Below are 21207 nucleotides of genomic sequence, written 5' to 3'. Positions count from 1 at the left end.
GTACATTTTTTTTTTTCGAAAACAACAGCGCAATAAAAACAAATCATGATCAAGATGAAAAGTAATATTACATTAAGATAAGTAAACGTGAAAAATTACGCTTCCTTCCATACCGAAATTGAAATACGACTGTCGAACGAAAGGTGCGCTGTATTGGTAACATGCGCTGTTCTCTAGAATTTTTTTTCTTTTCTGCCGACCTGAATCATTTAACCGCTGTCTGAGAAAACTTGAAAGACGCGCAACCTTTACATTTCATCCGACAACGCCGTAAATCTACAAGACATCGAAATACAACCAAAAAACGAATAAATAGATCTGTTGTTGTGGTTTATCGGACAGCCGCTGCACCGCGATTTCCGTGAGGAGAACAAGATGGCGGCGCATTTGAAGAAGCGTGTGTATGAGGAGTTCAGCAAAGTAGTGCAGGTTTGTTGGAACAAATTGTTCTTATCAGTGACGTCGGAGTTTCCGTTTGCTGGGAAGTCAGAACACTTTATTAGTGATGATTGCACATCTAGTTTATATGTACAAGTGTTGGTTTGAGAGCCTCTCGTTCTCAGTGAACAACACTGTTGATTGTAATTAATATGGAATAGGCAAAGCCTAGAAGCGAACGTAGAATTCTTCTTACATTCGCTTCTTAAATGTATCAGATTAAACCGTCTCTTTGCAATGAAAAAAATAATATTACCTTAACATTACCTTCACAACAACAACTATACCGCCAAGAACAGGATCTCATCTGAAAAAAAATATTACCTTCACAACGACAACTACACCACCTAGAACAGGATCTCATCTAAAAAAATTAATATTACCTCAACATTACCTTCACAACGACAACTACACCACCTAGAACAGGATCTCATCTAAAAAAAATATATTACCTCAACATTACCTTCACAACGACAACTACACCACCTAGAACAGGATCTCATCTAAAAAAATTAATATTACCTCAACATTACCTTCACAACAACAACTACATCGCTAAGAACAGGATCTCGTCTAAAAAAAAAAAAATCCTCAACATTACCTTCACGACAACTACACCGCCGAGAAGAGGATCTCATAAAAAAAAAATTAATATTACCTCAACATTATACCTTAACATTACCTTCACAACAACTACACCACCTAGAACAGGATCTCATCCAAAAAAATTAATATTACCTCAACATTATACCTCAACATTACCTTCACAACTACACCACCAAGAACAGGATCTCATCTGAAAAAAATTAATATTACCTCAACATTACCTTCACAACAACAACTACACCGCCAAGAACAGGATCTCATCTGAAAAAAAAAATCCTCAACATTACCTTCACAACGACAACCACCGCCAAGAACAGGATCTCATCTATGAAAAATAAATATTAGCTCAACATTGCCTTCACAACAACAACTACACCGCCGAGAAGAGGATCCCATCTAAAAAAATTAATATTACCTCAACATTACCTTCACAAGAACTACACCGCCAAGAACAGGATCTCATCTAAAAAATTAATATTACCTCAACATTTTACCTCTACATTACCTTCACAACAACAACTACACCGCCTAGAACAGGATCTCATCTAAAAAAATTAATATTACCTCAACATTATACCTCTACATTACCTTAACAACAACTATACCGCCTAGAACAGGATCTCATCTAAAAAAATTAATATTACCTCAACATTACCTTCACAACGACAACCACCGCCAAGAACAGGATCTCATCTAAGAAAAATAAATATTAGCTCAACATTACCTTCACAACAACAACTACACCGCCGAGAAGAGGATCCCATCGAAAAAAATTAATATTACCTCAACATTACCTTCACAACAACTACACCGCCAAGAACAGGATCTCATCTAAAAAATTAATATTACCTCAACATTTTACCTCTACATTACCTTCACAACAACAACAACCACCGCCAAGAACAGGATCTCATCTAAAAAATTAATATTACCTCAACATTTTACCTCTACATTACCTTCACAACGACAACCACCGCCAAGAACAGGATCTCATCTATGAAAAATAAATATTAGCTCAACATTGCCTTCACAACAACAACTACACCGCCGAGAAGAGGATCCCATCTAAAAAAATTAATATTACCTCAACATTACCTTCACAACAACTACACCGCCAAGAACAGGATCTCATCCAAAAAAATTAATATTACCTCAACATTATACCTCAACATTACCTTCACAACAACTACACCGCCAAGAACAGGATCTCATCTGAAAAAAATTAATATTACCTCAACATTACCTTCACAACAACAACTACACCGCCAAGAACAGGATCTCATCTGAAAAAAAAAAATCCTCAACATTACCTTCACAACGACAACCACCGCCAAGAACAGGATCTCATCTATGAAAAATAAATATTAGCTCAACATTGCCTTCAAAACAACAACTACACCGCCGAGAAGAGGATCCCATCTAAAAAAATTAATATTACCTCAACATTACCTTCACAACAACTACACCGCCAAGAACAGGATCTCATCTAAAAAATTAATATTACCTCAACATTTTACCTCTACATTACCTTCACAACAACAACTACACCGCCTAGAACAGGATCTCATCTAAAAAAATTAATATTACCTCAACATTATACCTCTACATTACCTTAACAACAACTATACCGCCTAGAACAGGATCTCATCTAAAAAAATAAATATTACCTCAACATTACCTTCACAACGACAACCACCGCCAAGAACAGGATCTCATCTAAGAAAAATAAATATTAGCTCAACATTACCTTCACAACAACAACTACACCGCCCAGAAGAGGATCCCATCAAAAAAATTAATATTACCTCAACATTACCTTCACAACAACTACACCGCCAAGAACAGGATCTCATCTAAAAAATTAATATTACCTCAACATTATACCTCTACATTACCTTCACAACAACAACAACACCGCCTAGAACAGGATCTCATCTGAAAAAAAAAATCTTCAACATTACCTTCACAACGACAACCACCGCCAAGAACAGGATCTCATCTAAGAAAAATAAATATTAGCTCAACATTACCTTCACAACAACAACTACACCGCCCAGAAGAGGATCCCATCAAAAAAATTAATATTACCTCAACATTACCTTCACAACAACTACACCGCCAAGAACAGGATCTCATCTAAAAAATTAATATTACCTCAACATTATACCTCTACATTACCTTCACAACAACAACAACACCGCCTAGAACAGGATCTCATCTGAAAAAAAAAATCTTCAACATTACCTTCACAACGACAACCACACCCCCTCGAAGAGGATCTCATCTAAAAAAATAAATATTACCTCAACATTATACCTCTACATTACCTTAACAACAACTACACCGCCCAGAACAGGATCTCATCTGAAAAAAAAATTTCCTCAACATTATACCTGAACATTACCTTCACAACAACAACCACACCGCCTTGAAGAGGATCTCATCTAAAAAAATTAATATTACCTCAACATTATACCTCTACATTACCTTAACAACAACTACACCGCCTAGAACAGGATCTCATCTAAAAAAATTAATATTACCTCAACATTACCTTCACAAGGACAACTACACCACCTAGAACAGGATCTCATCTAAAAAAATTAATATTACCTCAACATTACCTTCACAACAACAACTACATCGCTAAGAACAGGATCTCGTCTAAAAAAAAAAAAAATCCTCAACATTACCTTCACAACGACAACTACACCGCCAAGAAGAGGATCTCATAAAAAAAAATTAATATTACCTCAACATTATACCTTAACATTACCTTCACAACAACTACACCACCTAGAACAGGATCTCATCCAAAAAAATTAATATTACCTCAACATTATACCTCAACATTACCTTCACAACAACAACGACACTGCCGAGAACAGGATCTCATCTGAAAAAGAAAAAAATCCTCAACATTACCTTCACAACGACAACTACACCGCCTAGAACAGGATCTCATCTAAAAAAATTAATATTACCTCAACATTACCTTCACAACAACAACTACATCGCTAAGAACAGGATCTCGTCTAAAAAAAAAAATCCTCAACATTACCTTCACAACGACTACACCACCTAGAACAGGATCTCATCCAAAAAAATTAATATTACCTCAACATTATACCTCAACATTACCTTCACAACAACAACTACACCGCCAAGAACAGGATCTCATCTGAAAAAAAAAATCCTCAACATAACCTTCACAACGACAACCACCGCCAAGAACAGGATCTCATCTATGAAAAATAAATATTAGCTCAACATTGCCTTCACAACAACAACTACACCGCCGAGAAGAGGATCCCATCTAAATAAATTAATATTACCTCAACATTACCTTCACAACAACTACACCGACAAGAACAGGATCTCATCTAAAAAATTAATATTACCTCAACATTATATCTCTACATTACCTTCACAACAACAACAACACCGCCTAGAACAGGATCTCATCTGAAAAAAAAAATCTTCAACATTACCTTCACGACAACCACACCCCCTCGAAGAGGATCTCATCTAAAAAAATAAATATTACCTCAACATTATACCTCTACATTACCTTAACAACAACTACACCGCCTAGAACAGGATCTCATCTAAAAAAATAAATATTACCTCAACATTATACCTCTACATTACCTTAACAACAACTACACCGCCCAGAACAGGATCTCATCTGAAAAAAAAATTTCCTCAACATTATACCTGAACATTACCTTCACAACAACAACCACACCGCCTTGAAGAGGATCTCATCTAAAAAAATTAATATTACCTCAACATTATACCTCTACATTACCTTAACAACAACTACACCGCCTAGAACAGGATCTCATCTAAAAAAATTAATATTACCTCAGCATTACCTTCACAACGACAACTACACCACCTAGAACAGGATCTCATCTGAAAAAATTAATACTCTAAGCGAACATAGTATTCTTCTTACATTCGCTTCTAACTTTACCTGCAACTTGTTCACAACTGTATACGCAATTTCCGGCGACTTCGGCCTGGATTCGGGATCAGCGATCAAATAATGTAAAGCACGATTAAAAATTATTTTTTGATGATGCGGGAGATATCTTTATTAAAATCAGTGGAGGAAATATACACCATGTCTGATATTTGGGTCTTTCATGTCTCCGACGATGCCTTTATCTCCCGGCATGCATCATTCCCCATGACAAAAACCGGAAACAAAAAAAATCCCAGTTATGCAAAAAAAAAACGGAAGCAAAAGGGTCTTAGGCAATGACACGGCTTCACAATTGCCAGGGTATTGTGTTGTTTTTGTTGTTTCCTATTCTCTCATGTGCACGCGTTAAGTAATATTCACAAGATAGAAATAAAACCCAATCGTATTTATACACCGCACAGCGTTTTAAACAACCGGAAGCAAAAGGTCATAGCTAACGACACGGATTCCAAATAGCCAGGGGGTATTGTGTTGTTATTGTTGTTGTTTCCTATTCTCTCATGTGCACGTGTTGAGTATGAAGCTCACTGTGTTCGCTAATAACATACAGTAAATGAGCTTCGAGCTTTGTTTTGATGACTGACATTGGATTATTTTTTCATCGAAGAGTTGGAATGGGGATGCTGAGAAAGTATCTGGGGGGGGGGGGGCGGGGGGAGTGTAGGTGTGAAGACATCACACCAGGGATACAAAAACAAGTTCTCCACACCCTTAAGCTTAAACAAGGGGCAAAGGTGTACCGACACATCGACTAACGAAATAATGTTGTGGGCCGGGGTTCGGCGGCGATAAACGACCGCTACGTGGAGCAGTAGAGCCTTCTGCCACTGAACACCCGGAATTTAGGTCGTGACTCTCGGATAACTCCAAGAGTTCATGGGCCCCTTAGCGGACCGTGGTCGCCAATATTTTGACGGCGTGGGGTAGGGTTGATTGCCTAATTTCAATATACCTAAATACCCACGTCGTCCAACTACCGGGGAAAACCACACCCTCGACGGACAACGTGCCGATTACTGAGCCCGATCCGGGTGTAAACCTAGCGGGGATTAGCAAGATCCGTCGGACCAATTGAACAATTTACCGGCCCAAACGGCCTCACTAATTCTCAAGTCCGAACCATGCTGGGTCAATCGAAGAAAGGACAGAAACAAACTGGAACATTTAAACAATGATTTTATTTACAGGAATAAAAGAAAGGGACGAAGTGTTGACTTATTCACGAGTATATGCAAGCAAATATTTACAATCATAAACACTTAAATAGTTTTACTTTGAGGAAGGCGCCACATACAGACACACACCCAAAAGAAAAAGGACCCAATTGGTCTTTATTTGACCCTCGCAGCCAAGGGGATAGTCGAGCTGGGGGTCAGAGTTCTGTCAGGGTACCTGACCGCGTTTGTGTGGCCTGGCCCGCGACTGCACGTGTGGGACCCATTGTCCGTGGGAGCTTGGATGGTGAATAGCGGATCCAGGGTCACTCCTTGTAGAAGGCCAGTGGAGACTCAAGGCTTGAGACCTCCAGCAATGACGACAGCACACCCAAACTGCCTTCCAAGAACTGCTCCCTCCAAAGAACTTCCAAGGACACGCAAGACCTTTCTGAACTCTGAACTCTCCGAACTCGAACGAGCACAAAAACTCTCCACACACACACACACCCACTGAGGGTCATGTCGTCCTTTATCGACCGCTCTGAGCGGGGCGGGGCCTTGGTGGAGCTGATGCGCTGATCGCCCTGATTGGACAGGGACCTCCATGGATCCGCCCTTTCTGGGCGGAGTTGTGGCCGAGCCAGGAAAACCCTGCCCCCTCTATGCGTGTCTGTACCCCTCTTGCTAGCGAAACAACGATTTTGCCTTGTGGTGTTGGAATGCAGACCAATTTGAGGAAGTCGAATCAAGCACGCGAGGACTTTGCCTCGTATGCTACGGCCGCGAGGCGAGGGCGCAAGCGCTGAAAGACACTGTGGCCGCAAGTGGAGGGAATCTGGATATTTAAATAACCTAACTATAAAATAACTCGCAGCGCACACACAAAATTCCCATTAGACATCGGGGATGGATTCTCACTGCACACATACTTATTGAAATAACTGAACTACGGGGACTCTGGCTGTTTGTGTGCAAAAAGTTTCCAAATCCGTAACAATAACTCATCCTCGGGTCTCAAGAGCCCATCCTTATATGGATGCGAGGAAGAAGAAGCTTGACTTGGAGCTTGGCTGTAAAACGCACAAACGAACACTTCGTGAATTAGAATGATACACACAGACATTTAAAAATGTACAAAAGTATAATTTGCAGAACAGTGATAAGTTCACAGGAGCGTTCGACATGGCACTGGGAATGTTTAACACGTGACGTCGTTTGTCACGAGACCATCAATTAACTGTGCAATTATCCCTTGTGGTTTTTATCAATCTGATTCTTTTACACTTTTCCCCTGATCCCCATCTATCCCATATCTTACCTCATACTTTACCTTTTAACCCCCAACCAATGACCTCCTCACTATCCCTGAGAGGGAGGACGTTGCTTGTTTGTGTATTTTACAGCGGTGCTATCATAAACACGTACTCCAAGTCTTGCTTCCTCTTCCTCTCGTCCACAAGGGTGGACTCTTTGCAAGTGTTGTAATGTTGTGGGAAATATATTTAGGGGTTAATAAAAACTGTTTCGTAGAACCATAGTTTCTTAGCATTTGTTTAGATAAGCGTGACGTACAATTTGTGCAATCGCTATGCATTGCGTACATACAGTGAGATTTTTTTTGTTTGTTTATGGAAAGCCGGAACTCATTGTCGGAGTGGGGGGACAGCATTGAGGAAGTGGGCAATTGCCTCCCCACGGGAGCTCGCTCACGACGCCCCGCACGAGGCCAGATCGGCGGTTATCTCACGTGCGGTTGTTACTTGGCGACACAGCTTACACAGAAATGGTTTACCATCACAGCTATAGAGAGCAAGAGGCTGAGAGAGCAATAATTACCCCGAGAGTAGAGGCAGCTGTTTGTTTGTGTCTGTCTGTCTGTCTGTCTGTCTGTCTGTCTGTGAGCAAGGTATCTCAAAAGATTGCAGGCAGATTCGGATGAAACTTGCTGGGCAGGTTGGGTGTGTGACAAGACCAAAATGAAGATATTTTGGTGAAGATCTGGATCCTAGGAATTATTTAAGTGATTCATTGAGTGATAGGGCTAAAAATGATAAACAGCATGATTATCTTTTTTGTGCGTTTGGATAGAATATATTTAAATATCCAATTAAGTCAGTATTTATTGCTGGGTTTAATTGCACTTGAAGAGGAGAGCCAATTTGAGGAGTCGTATTTTCATGAGTTGGCATCTTTCCTGTTTTGATGTATTGATATGATTTCGGTTGATAACGATTGTGTAAGAGGCTGTCAATGTTTTTCACAATTCATCAACTGTAGGAAGGTTTGGAATATGTCACGTCTACTATAATCATTGAATTGCTTTAATTTGCCTTGGTTAAATGTTTGTGCCTGGAACCAATCTTTCCACTAACTGAAGGCTCTGCTTTGCTGGCAGGAGGAGCCGGCCACTGTGAAACGCTTGCGGCTAAGCAAGCCAAGCAAGTCTGCGGCATTGCACCAAGAGCTGAGTCGAGCACAAGGATCGGCTGAGGCCTTGCAGCTGTTGCTGCAGTTCGCACGCAAGCCCGTAGAGCCTGAGAGCGTGGAAGGCGTCGTCCGCATCCTGTTGGAGCATTTCTACAAGGTGCTGACCTGCCGCTTGCCATTCACTCGGTTCACTCGGTAGTGCTTGTCAACTTGTTGGCTGAATGTTTCTTTTCTTCTCATCAAAACTTTATTCAGCGATTTTGTAAAGTAGTTGTACAATCTTTGTACAATCTAATCATCCACAGATTGGACCACAATACAAGTACGGTACTTTGAATTTTGTTATATGTCCCATTAACAAGTTTGATAACAAAACTTTTTTGAGACCACCGATTCCGCAACATTTTGTCACAACAGATGATTCCGGGCGGTTATGTGTAAACAGACAAAAAAAAATTCAAATAAGTACATTAATTCTTTTATTATTTCATTTATTTATTTATTTCCCCCATTAGCTTGTATTATTTGCAATTATTTAGAGGTTATAAGACTGTTATCCCCACTCTTTTTGGAAAATATATATTTTAAAAACCCCGGGGGATATTTTTATCGGTGTCTGTCATTCTGTCCATCATGTGATCTCCTAAACGGTTGCACAGAAATTCCCCAAACTTGCTCGTTCACGCCTGGTCGCTCAAAACCTCAAGCCTATCCAGCCAGTTCATCAATGACTTGAACCAAACTCCAACCACACACGGACGTGGGAATAATTGTTGCCGTTAACAAGAAGAACAAGAACTTCATTAATGAAGCTGGTGTTAGCTGACTTTGAAGCAGATGGAATATGTCCTCAGTTAAAATAATAGGGTGAACGGAACAGAATGTTTGTGAAGTACATGTTATCTTTCGATTCAAACCAGTCAGCGAAGCGCTGGGTAAAAAAAATTCCTCATGAGGAATAGAAGTAAAGATTTTTGGCCAGCGTGCATCAAATATTTCGTTAAAAATAATCTGTGGGTGGATGAAAATTAACACTTAACTGATTTGTAACCCAATGCCGAAGTTACAAAAGCCTCAAACAAACAAACAAACAAACATCACACTTGATTTAACGTAAACAGCTCCTTAGAATCTCAGCGAGCACAGAACTAATGCCTGTACGAACATAAAGTGAATGGTTTAAGTTCTTTGCTTTGATCGGTATTCATCTAATGCTACAATGGGGTAATGCAAGGCCTTGGACGCCTCGGGTTAAGCTATAAAAATGTCGTTAAATTATTTGTCATTTGGAATATCTGCAATGTCTTGGTGTTTCTAAGAATTTTCAATTTTTCATGAAGCATAGATATTCAAACTATAACTTACCAAAGAGATTTTGTATTTTACAGACTTCTGGAATTATTTTAATAAAGAGCTGCTGCTCATCAAAAGTCCGTTTTTCTTTTTCTCTTTTGCACAATGGATATCAAGGAGTGTTCCAAGCCATGATGTGACTTTGAGGAGTGAGCTTGAGTAGATCTTTCCCCAAACCACCTCCCAATATCTCGGAGGTGACATGCATGCCTTTCTCCTTCCCAATCCACGACCTTCGGGCTGTTTCAGCTGGTAGACTGACCACCACCTATCCCGAAGGAGCCTTGAGCGGATAATTGGTTCTGTTGCAGGATCTTGGGGTGGGCTGCGAAATGGAGGGTCAGTGTGTTTTTGTGGGTTCTCTCTGCCTTATGGTTGCGTTCCTAGTGCTTGTTGGAGGGTACCGTTGGAGTCTGTTCCCACAGGCTTGCTGTGAGAGAGACAGACAGACATGTCCAAACCAAGGTGTAGTGCCCCGGGAGGCCTAATCTGCCACCTAATCTCTCCTCATCATCTGGTGCCTAATCTCGGGTCCCCTTCTTTGCAAGTTCGTGACTGGAGCTGCTCTGAGCACCGGATTCCAAGATGCCATTCCAAGGCCACTCTTGTACACTTAATGCCATCTGGAATGCTTCTTCTTTGCCTGCAAAGTTCTCTGAAGCCCCTCACCCCCCTCTTTGCTTTACTGTGGGTCATTCATCTCCAACATCCCCATCCTAATGATATTTATGCTCTTCTTTATTTGCTTCCCCACCCATTGGGGCTTTCTTGGTTTGTAGTGTTCTCCTGTTGTGTAAATTAAAAAAAAAAAAAAAAAAATCACCAATGAATATAATTAATCAAAATATCTCGTGAACTCCTGCATTTCAGCAATGATGTGTGCACTGTTCAGCAAGTGAAGCACCTGGGGGCAATGGCTTCTCTTGACGATTTTACTGTTTGTGCCCAAGGTTGTAGTCAGTGTTTTATTTCTGTTGTACAGATGTGTGAAATCATCGTGACATGATCTTTAAGATGGAACGTGTTATTTTTACACATTGTCGTCGTATGCGTGTATGTCATCAAGGAATCTGATACAGCAGTCAGGTTGAAAGTTTCATCCCTGCTGGGTACCCTGGTTCAGACACCGGCTTTCTCTGCGGATTCTGTCTTGGATGATGTCATCATGGCAATTACCAGCGAGAGTGAGTGTTCCCATACGCACGTCGTTGCTGTTACTCAGCACATTGAATTTATACTGTATTTATTTTAAAATGGATTTTCTCCATCATCGCATCACTTATGATGCTTGGTTGATGGTTGTGTCATCATTTTGTTTCTGATTGCTGAAGGAGACTTCAAATGAAACATCTCGGCATGCAGATGCTCGGCATGTCTCGAGGAGCTTGTACAGATGTAGTGATTGGACTATATAACGAGCCTGGGGAGTAACTGCTGAAATCTATCTGTCCGGATTCTTCCCGACATCTCTTTTCCTCTCTTTCTTTATCTATCTCTCGAAGGAGAAGTGAATTCTTGCAGAAATTTTTTTCTGTAAGGCTCACTTGGCTGCGCCTGGATGGGTTTGAGGGTTGTGGAGTATCGGCTGAAACCTGAGTCCTGTCCAGGTTCCTCCTGATGACTCCATCTTTGTTCTTTATTTATTCGGGTTCCTTCTTGGTCTTCCATTTCATAACAATAACATATAATATAAAAACGTGTACATGTAATGCAGTGGGTTGACATAACATAACATAAAACAGTGGGTTGACATCTCGTGGGGGGCGGATGTCATTGATGCATTCATACATATTGGGAGGAGCAGAGGTCATACATATCCACTGATACATTCATGTCGAATGTTATTTTCTCATTGTAAATCGTTTCTCTAACGTGACAATACTCCAAATATGCTGCATATAAAAACATTATTTCAATAATGTGGGGAGTCGGGTGGGGGGGGGGTAACCTGGCGCTGCCCAGCCAGTTGAGATTTTTTTTCCTGGGACGTTTTGGACATTGAAAATCGATGGAGTTCTTGGCCTCGTGGTAGTTACCTTTTACCTCCAGTCCAGTGGCAGCACTGTGTGACCCCACATCCTAATATACACTTTATAGCGGTCTTTGATGGCCTCAAAATGGATGTCAAGGCCAATGTGTGGTAGACTAAAACCTTGCCCAGATTCTGAAGTACCTGCATCCAACATTTGTGGCCTCTATCTGCTATGGTTCGGCCGCAAAAGAGGAACAAACACAGAAACAAATGCTTAAACAGTTGAAATTATTGACAAGATGACCTCCTGTACCTCATGTCGTTGGCCTTGACATTCGTCGTGTATTTTCAATAAATATCTGTTTTTCTCGGTTGTTTTGTGAGAAAATATGTTGATTGTTGCTTTACAATGATTGTTGGACATCTCAAGACCCCTCCTCCCCAAAAAAACCCCTGTCCTTTCTTTCATCCTAGGGTCGCACCAGGTAAAGGCCCAGTTGATGGAGGCACTTCAGGCCATTGGATTACAACAGCCTGCTGGTTCGTCCCTTCGGCAGCGCATCCTTGCACTGGGATGCAAGGTAGCCATGCTGCTTGCAGTACTCAGCGTTCATGTCATTTGATTAAATTATTTTTCTCTCTGTTCCTATGTTTCGTAGAAGTTTAAAGTTGAAGCATTTTCTGGTTTTATTTAATGTTGTTGTTTTTGTGTTTTTTTTTTTTTCTCCAATTGGCCACTTCCTTAACCCTGCCATTCTTAGCAACTCTCCAACTCGAGTCACAGCGTGCGGAGCCGCTGTTTGCAGCTCCTCGGAAATCTTGGTTCTGTTGAAGCAGCAGCTGGAGGAGATGCAGGTGCATCTAGAGTTATTGCTGGAATGGAAGAAGGACCAGCAGGAGATGTCCAAGGTGTCATTGCTGCTTATTTGAGTGACCAGGATGCGCGAGTTCGGTCCAGTGCGATCGGTGCATTGGTGAGTGGTATTCAGGAAGTTTAAACATTGTGAAAATGTGGCCAAGGGAAGGGGGTAGATGGTGGACAAAATACAACGGCGTTGACAAAATTTCATGCATTTTTACCCTGCGTATGTAGCACAAACAGGGGTGAAACAATCGGTTCACTCTGTCTGTCTGTCAGTCTATGACAAAGGAACTGCTCAACTTCAGATGTTGTTTTTTTGTATTTTGAACACTGCAGAACACGAATCGGAACAGGAACCTGCAGTCTCACAGTAGTTTGGCTTCGAATTTGACAAATTGTACGGAATCTCATCACGATTGCCCATGCGCAGAGTGAAATAATTTTTCTATTTTGTCTGCCTGCCTGGCAGTCAAATAAAATTGAAAATCATTCCAAATAGGAAACGTATTGTTTCAATAGATGTCAAAGGACACAAACAACAGGCACAAATAATTTAATGGGTTAAATAAGGTGTTGTAAAAGACACTGCATCAACAGTAGTTATCTTCTGATTCAATGGGGGGGTTGTTTTTTGTTTTTTTTCTATAGCTTTTAAAGCCTTAATTTAATTTCAATTTAATTTTATGTTTGAACACGAGAGAACAAATCGCCTTATGTGCACTTCCAAACACCTTCAGTTTGAGAGTACTTTGGCAAAATTTTACACCGTCTCGCCCAATCAAATTTGCCATTCGTGCTCTCTGGGCAGGTGAACCTCGAGATTTTTCTTCTTCCAATAAAGTCCCATGTCCATATATTTTTTTTGTTTATATACATAGTCGGGACTCGTGGAAGAGCGGGTACACTGAACAGTCCCATGCTCTTTCAGCGTGCAGTTCTCAAAGATGAGCAAAGACTGAGGAAGATCATATGAAGCATTTAATCATGAAAATCTTGCCCCAAAACCTTCATGACAAAACATTTGGTACATGACAACTCTGAGATGAGAGCTAGACAAAGGCAGAGTCCTAATTATAGGCAGCCAGGCCTGTGCAGCATTTTTATACATGACCCTAAGCATGCTGGGATGGTATTTGCTTAACACATGGGGCACGTCTTTGTGGAAGCTGTTGCTTGGTGCCCCTCATTTACCCAAGTGTTTCCTTTTTAAAAAAATTTTTGTCCACGACCTGTATTTCCAAATGTAGTTGCGGCATTAATTTTGCTTCTTGTTGCTCAGTCTTCTTTCAGATACTGCTTCTCACATGTGGACCGTTATCTTGAACAAAGGAATTCCCATTGCTTGTGGACCAGCAGTGCTCATTCCCGCATTTTATCGGTGTTCGATTTAACTTTGTTCATCTCAGAATTTTTTTAATTTTTTTGTATTTTTTGCAGATGCTGCTCCATGAACGTGGTCTCAAACTTCAGCAAGCTGTGTACAGTCAGGTAAGAATCTATTATTATTATTATTATTATTATTATTATGTTAATATAATAAAGTGTCCGGAGATCAACTGATACAAAGCTGGCAGCACTGGCTCAAATGGCTGAATAATTATTTATAAACCTTTGAACACGATCGCAGCCAGTGGGTTTCACCCAGGTTTATTAATATGAAAAGATCATTTCATCGTCAAAATTATGCCACAAAACACGATCCACAAAGAATTTCACAACAAATAAAAACCAAAGAACACCAACTTGTATCAAAAGCAGGTCAACTTCACGTTGGTGGTGGCCATCCCGACTTGGTGGAAGATTCCCATGCACACCCTGAGTACACCTACCAAGTTTCAACGCATTTATTCCCACAAACAAACAGACACGTATGTTTCAACGCATTCCCCTCCCATCTAAGATGACTATAGTTTTCATTATACTATTACGGTCATGAGACTTGTCTAGTTTGAATCCAGTGAGTCGACAAAAGTCCCCCGCCTCAGACTTCCTGTCGGATCCTGCGTCCGGAGCCTCGTTACCGAGCAGATTGATGTTTGTGAGCTGGGTGGGTGCTGTGCCATTGGCAATCATGCGGTAGATCTTAATATTTGGCTGAGCAACCACTCTATATGATGCTGGATATCCAGCGGTGCAGGACCGTAACCAATCACCACCTTCAACAGGTTATCTCAGTCACCAGCCTAAACCGTCAGAACAAACAGGATCATCCAAAAGACCAATTCAGGTTTATACATGCACATGTATTAAAAAATAAACGCAAGAACGCAACACAACAAGCAGGCAATGAGTCCCCAAATTACCCACTGTGCGACGCACACACTCACGGAACGGATCAGGTATATATACAGTGCCTTCAGAAAGTATTCACACCCATTGACTTTTTCACATTTTGTTGTTTTGCAGCCTGAATTTAAAATGGCTTCATTTAAAAAGTTTTGTCACTGATCTACACAAAATACCCCATAATGACAAAGTGAAAACATGTTTTTAAATTTTTACAAACTAATTAAAAGCTGAAATGTCTACAAGTATTCAACCTCGTGAGTCAATACTTTGTGGAAGTGTCTTTGGCAGCGATTACAGCTTTGAGCCTTCTTGGGTATGTCTGTGTTAGCTTTGTACATCTGGATTTGGGGATTTTCCCCCATTCTTCCTTGTAGATTTGATCAATCTCTATCAAGTTGGATGTGGAGCATCGGTGAACAGCAATCTTCAAGTCTTTCCACAGATTCTCAATGGGATTCAAGTCTGGGCTTTGGCTGGGCCACTCAAGGACTTTCAAGTTCTTGTTCTGAAACCATTTCAGTGTTTCTTTAGTGTATGTTTGGGGTCATTGTCCTGTTGGAACATAAATCTTTGCCACAGTCGAAGGTCTTTTGCATTCTGAAGCAGGTTCTCTTCAATAATTTGCCTGTATTTGACTCCATTCATTGTTCCTTCTCTCCTTAAAAGTCTCCCAGTCCCTACCACTGAAAAGCAACCCCATATCATGATGCTGCCACCACCATGCTTCATGGTAGGGATGGTGTTAGATGGATAATGAGCTGTGCTCGGTTTCCACCAGACGTAGCACTTTACATTCAGGCCAAAGAGTTCAATTTTCATCTCGTAAGAGCACTGAATACTTTGCCTCGTGCTCTTAGTCTTTCATGTGCTTTTTTGCAAACTCCAGGTGTGCGGTGATGTGCCTTTTTCTCAGGAGTGGCTTTTGTCTGGCCATTCTTCCATAACGCCGTGATTTGTGAAGTGTTGCAGAGACTGTTGTCCTTCCGGCAGGTTCTCCCATCTCAGCCAAGGAACTCTGTAGTTCTGTCAGAGTGGTCATTGGGTTCTTGGTCACCTCCCTGACCAAGGTCCTTCTTGCCCGGTTGCTCAGTTTGGTTGGATGGCCAGCTTCAGGAAGAGTCTGGGTGGTTCCATATTCTTTCATCTCCTAATGATGGAACCTACTGTGCTTTTAGGAACTTTCAACTCTCTAGAAATTGCTTTATACCCTTCCCCAGATGTTGACTCCAATCAAGTTGTGGAGACATCTCAAGGATGCTCAAAAGAAATTGAATGCACCTGAGCTCAATATGGAGTGTCATAGCAAAGTTGTTGAATACTTCTTGACTCGTGACATTTCAGCTTTTCATTTTTAATTAATTTGTAAAAAATTATATTCCACTTTGACCTTTATGGGGTATGATGTGTAGATCGGTGACCAAAATTTTTTTTTTCAATTTCAACCCTTTTAAATTCAGGCTGTAACACAAGAAAATGTGAAAAGTCAAGGGGTGTGAATACTTTCTGAAGGCACTGTATGTACAGTCAACTTGGTGACATAACTCGGTCCCGTGCATGCGCTTCACAGGAGAGATGCAATTAAGGGTAAATACGAGACCGCTATTTGCCCTTGTGCGGCGGGTTCTGGAGAATCTGCTGTGTCCCTCAACGGGGGTTACACAAGTGGGAAGCCTGCGACACCTGGGAGTTGTCAATCCCCACCTGACCAATTAACCAATTCGAGCTGGCCAAACACCTCAGCAGTCTTATGCCACCATCAGAACAGACAGAATAAGTCAGGACACAGTTTCATGGGGAAATGGCTTTCAACAAATTTGCAAAGAGAGAAAACAATGAAGTGGCATATATGTACAACAATTAATCACAGCATACATTCCCAAATTATCCCCCAGGTGACATAGCTGCCTTCGGGACCATAACTAGCATTCTACAGTATGCTAGCATCATGCATCCCATGTGGAAGGGATAGATTAGTGTTTGGCAAGTAAGATGAGATGATGACAAAGATATATGGGGACAGTACAGGCCTCTGCATACTTCACACCAGTCCAGTGGCTTGTTGATTCTAGCTTCCACATCTTGATTGAAACTGGAATCCTCCTCTCCCACTTCTCGTACAGATGCGCCTTTGGCCTTTCCCTTCGGGCCAGTGACATCACTCGTGGCGCGTTTTCGATGTGTCTCTTGGTGGGACACACAGATGAAGTACATGAGGCAGAAGGTCCAGCGATGCAGCTCGCGGACTTGGGCGTGTAAAGGTGAAAGTGCACAAAGGCAGAACGTGAAGAAATAAGGAAGATAATGAAATGACTGAGACAGAAGATGCAGGAAATAATGAAGAACAAATGGTGAAGCAAAGATGGCGTGTGGCGAGAAATGAATAGATAATGCTTAAGGTTGGATTCCTGCCACCAAAGAATGTGGCTATCGAGTCACTCCAAAGATGATGAAAAGCACTCGAAGCCCGAAAGAAAGAAACAAGAACGAGTGAGCAAAGTGAATGGAAGGCCCGAGAATGCAAGGACACTCCTGGTTTTGCGAATATGGAGAAGCAAGCAACTTAAGAGTCTGGAAACCCACTCAAGCTCAGAATTTCCAAGTCTCAAAATCTGCGAGTGTCCGAGCATCTGTCTCTCTCCCTCTGAGAGAAACTGCTCCTTCGACCAAAAAAAAAAGCCTCTGCTCTATGCTCCAACTTTTTTTCACCCCCAATTTTCGTTTGAGCCTCGCTCCCCCTCCCCACATTCCATGGGAGGAGGTGCTGCAGCCTTGGGTTTTGCTGCGATATATGGTCTCGTGCATTTTGGGGGTGGTGGGGGGGGGCGTCTGGGGAGAATGTTCTCGTGCAGCTTTGAGATGTGGAAAATGGCTTGTACTAAAAGAAAATGACACGTATGGGATTTTGATCTACATAATCGCAACGCAGACCTATCACCACGGACTTTAGACAGTTAAACCAAGCAGTACACTGAAATAACTGGCTTTAACTATGTATGATGAGGATCTCTTTGGGACTCCTCAAGACGGTAGCAACAAGCATATTAGGTGCCGCGAGGAGGAGTGATGTACGCGACACATCGGCCATTTTGGAGTTAAAGCCATATAGCACTATTTTAACCCTTCCCCTATCATCCGAGCACGTCCCTTACACCAAAACTCCACCCGAAATAGGGCTGAAAGTCTCGCGAAAAAAACTTTCACAAGCGCTGTCTCGCCAGCCGCGTCTGGCTGGATGCTAGTCCATGGAGGAATATTGTAAGCGCCCGCGGCAATCTTCCTTGGTGGGAGGCGGCATGGTGCAGCGTGCCACACCCCCACCATTATTCTCGTATTAATGACAACCATAACACACAGTTACCCTTCCATGACCACTAATTATCGGTTTTTATACGCCTGATATATATATATATATATATATATATATATATATATATATATATATATATATATATATATATATATATATATATATATATATATATATATATCGGGGCGTATTATGTGATACCGTCCGTCCCTGTCCGCACTCTAACTCCCAAAGTTTTCAACTTTCACGTTTCATATTTGGTACATATGTGCAGACTGTGGAGACGGTGTGTCGCGACGTACGTTCGTCATCTAAAGTGGTTGCCATGGCAACCAGGATGCTGTTTTCCATCTGTTCCTGTCCGGACTCCAACTCCCAAAATTTTCAACTTTCACGTTTCATATTTGGTACATAGGTACGGACTGTGGAGACAGTGTGTCGCGACATACGTTCGTCATCTAAAGTGGTTGCCATGGCAACCAGGATGCTGTTTTCCATGTAGTAGCACAATTCTGTATATACCTTCTTGTTCGGGTGTATATTGTGCTCACTTGCACTCTTGTTGGAATTGTACTTCACTACAATCATGGAAAATAGTGCTTTGGTTAACATGTAAACCACCCGTTTATAATGTAACATTTCGTACCCAACTGCTTTTTTTTTTCCTCATTACATGATCAGCTTTGACTTGAAACAAGGATTCTTGTGGTTTTTAAATGATGTTTCTATCGATAACGATAACGAAATTACAGCGTTTGAAGTTGCGCAAACTTTGACTTGGATTTCTAACGTTTTAAAAAAATGTCGCTTACATCACTCCTCCTCGCGGGGCCTCATATGCACAATGGCAGGGGGACGTCAGAAAATCCCTTCCCTTTTTGTCTGTCTTTTGTTTCACATCTCACCTGCATGTTTGAAATATAATTGGGCCTTAATTTACTTTAACTGGTATAAAATGTGTTGTGTGTGCATATTTCATTTCATTTTTTACATGACATATTCTCTGTATTGTCCCTCCTTGTTTTATGTGGAATAACAAACAATAATATAAATGTGAACCTGTTTTGTCTTGAATTGTTTAAATCCACATTTATTTATCTCCCATTAGGCTTGCAAAGCAATGAGTGATGACCATGAGCATGTTCGCTCTACCTCCATTCGCTTGGTGTGGCTGCTGAGCCAGATTTACCCAAGCAGGTCGGTTGGCTCGATGATCATTCAGGCGGTTTGGCTTGTTCCGGCATTGTTGTTAATTTTTAACACTCACTATGCCCTCCCCATTACCCATCTTTAGCATGCTACCGGTGCAAGGCTGCTTGGAGGAGATCCGCTTGGTCGATGATGCGTTTGGGAAGATATGTCAAATGGTGAATGACAGCAGCATGGATGTACGGGTTCAAGCTGTGAAACTTTTGGTGAGCCTGAACATCATGAATGCTCTCTCTCTCTCTCTCTCTCTCTCTCTCTCTCTCTCTCTCTCTCTCTCTCTCTCTCTCTCTCTCTCTCTCTCTCTCTCTCTCTCTCTCTCTCTCTCTCTCTCTCTCTCTCTCTCTCTCTCTCTCTCTCTCTCTCTCTCTCTCTCTCTCTCTCTCTCTCTCTCTCTCTCTCTCTCTCTCTCTCTCTCTCTCTCTCTCTCTCTCTCTCTCTCTCTCTCTCTCTCTCTCTCTCTCTCTCTCTCTCTCTCTCTCTCTCTCTCTCTCTCTCTCTCTCTCTCTCTCTCTCTCTCTCTCTCTCTCTCTCCTCTCTTCCTCTCTTCCCCTCTTCCCCTCTTCCCCTCTTCCCCTCTTCCCCTCTTCCCCTCTTCCCCTCTTCCCCTCTTCCCCTCTTCCCCTCTTCCCCTCTTCCCCTCTTCCCCTCTTCCCCTCTTCCCCTCTTCCCCTCTTCCCCTCTTCCCCTCTTCCCCTCTTCCCCTCTTCCCCTCTTCCCCTCTTCCCCTCTTCCCCTCTTCCCCTCTTCCCCTCTTCCCCTCTTCCCCTCTTCCCCTCTTCCCCTCTTCCCCTCTTCCCCTCTTCCCCTCTTCCCCTCTTCCCCTCTTCCCCTCTTCCCCTCTTCCCCTCTTCCCCTCTTCCCCTCTTCCCCTCTTCGCCTCTTCGCCTCTTCGCCTCTTCGCCTCTTCGCCTCTTCGCCTCTTCGCCTCTTCGCCTCTTCGCCTCTTCGCCTCTTCGCCTCTCTCTCCTCCAAAACCATGAAAGCAAGGGGCCCAAAACTTTGCATGCGTACTAAGAGAACTAAACTGGGTATTTGGGCAACACCCCTTTTGAAGATAATTAATTAATGGGGTTGCTCATCATGAAAAACCAAAAAAAGGCTTGCCCTTGGTCAGCCCGCTTTCACCTCGCAGGGGCCTTAAGCCGCCATTTTGTTTCGGCCTGCCCAAAAATGCCTTGCCTTCGAACCACGATGTTCTCTCATGGACTAATTAAAGTATATAATTAAAATCTGCATTTGGATTTGACGATCTGAGCCCGTGGACCAAATAAATGGTGATCTGGAGTGGAATTTGAAATTTAAAGAAATTAATTATTGTTATATAACTTAGCGTATTTAATTTAAGTATGACCATGCTCCCTTTTCCATATTTTACTCCAGTTTTTGTTTTTGCCATTAAGGTGTTGGGTTGTGTCCCATTACCAATCAGCCTACTATCGCTTGCCAAGCCAGCCATTCCTTATCAACCGTTTTGTTGGAGTGCTTACTTGAATGCTTGTGCCACTTTGTGAGCGCTCTTCAAGCTGCTCTTGCAAGCCATGGCGATACAGTCAACAGCGGTCCCTTTTTTTCGGCGAAATGAACGACGAGGTATTA

At 41.9% G+C, this 21207-nt stretch overlaps 1 protein-coding gene across 7 annotated transcripts in view; it reads left to right on the top strand.

Annotated features, from left to right (window-relative positions):
- Positions 1-314: 314 nt before the first annotated feature.
- The window catches only part of INTS4 (integrator complex subunit 4), a 73207-nt gene continuing 52314 nt past the window's right edge, over positions 315-21207 (top strand). For all 7 annotated transcript variants that reach the window (XR_015052818.1, XM_085861715.1, XM_085861714.1 and 4 more), the window contains exons 1-8: positions 315-429; positions 8588-8776; positions 11039-11156; positions 12419-12525; positions 12706-12918; positions 14244-14294; positions 19511-19599; positions 19697-19817. Coding sequence is in view for 6 of the 7 variants with exons in the window: in XM_085861715.1 (XP_085717841.1) it covers positions 376-429; positions 8588-8776; positions 11039-11156; positions 12419-12525; positions 12706-12918; positions 14244-14294; positions 19511-19599; positions 19697-19817 (942 nt within the window). In the remaining variant the exon portion in view is untranslated. The remainder of the gene's footprint in view (positions 430-8587; positions 8777-11038; positions 11157-12418; positions 12526-12705; positions 12919-14243; positions 14295-19510; positions 19600-19696; positions 19818-21207) is intronic.

This window comes from Eptatretus burgeri, chromosome 17 (genome assembly GCF_056783735.1).
Source record: "Eptatretus burgeri isolate ZD-2024b chromosome 17, Ebu_testis_v1, whole genome shotgun sequence".
Lineage (NCBI taxonomy): Eukaryota > Metazoa > Chordata > Myxini > Myxiniformes > Myxinidae > Eptatretus > Eptatretus burgeri.
Note: the sequence above shows the minus strand (reverse complement) of the source record. Positions and strands in the feature narration are given on the sequence as shown.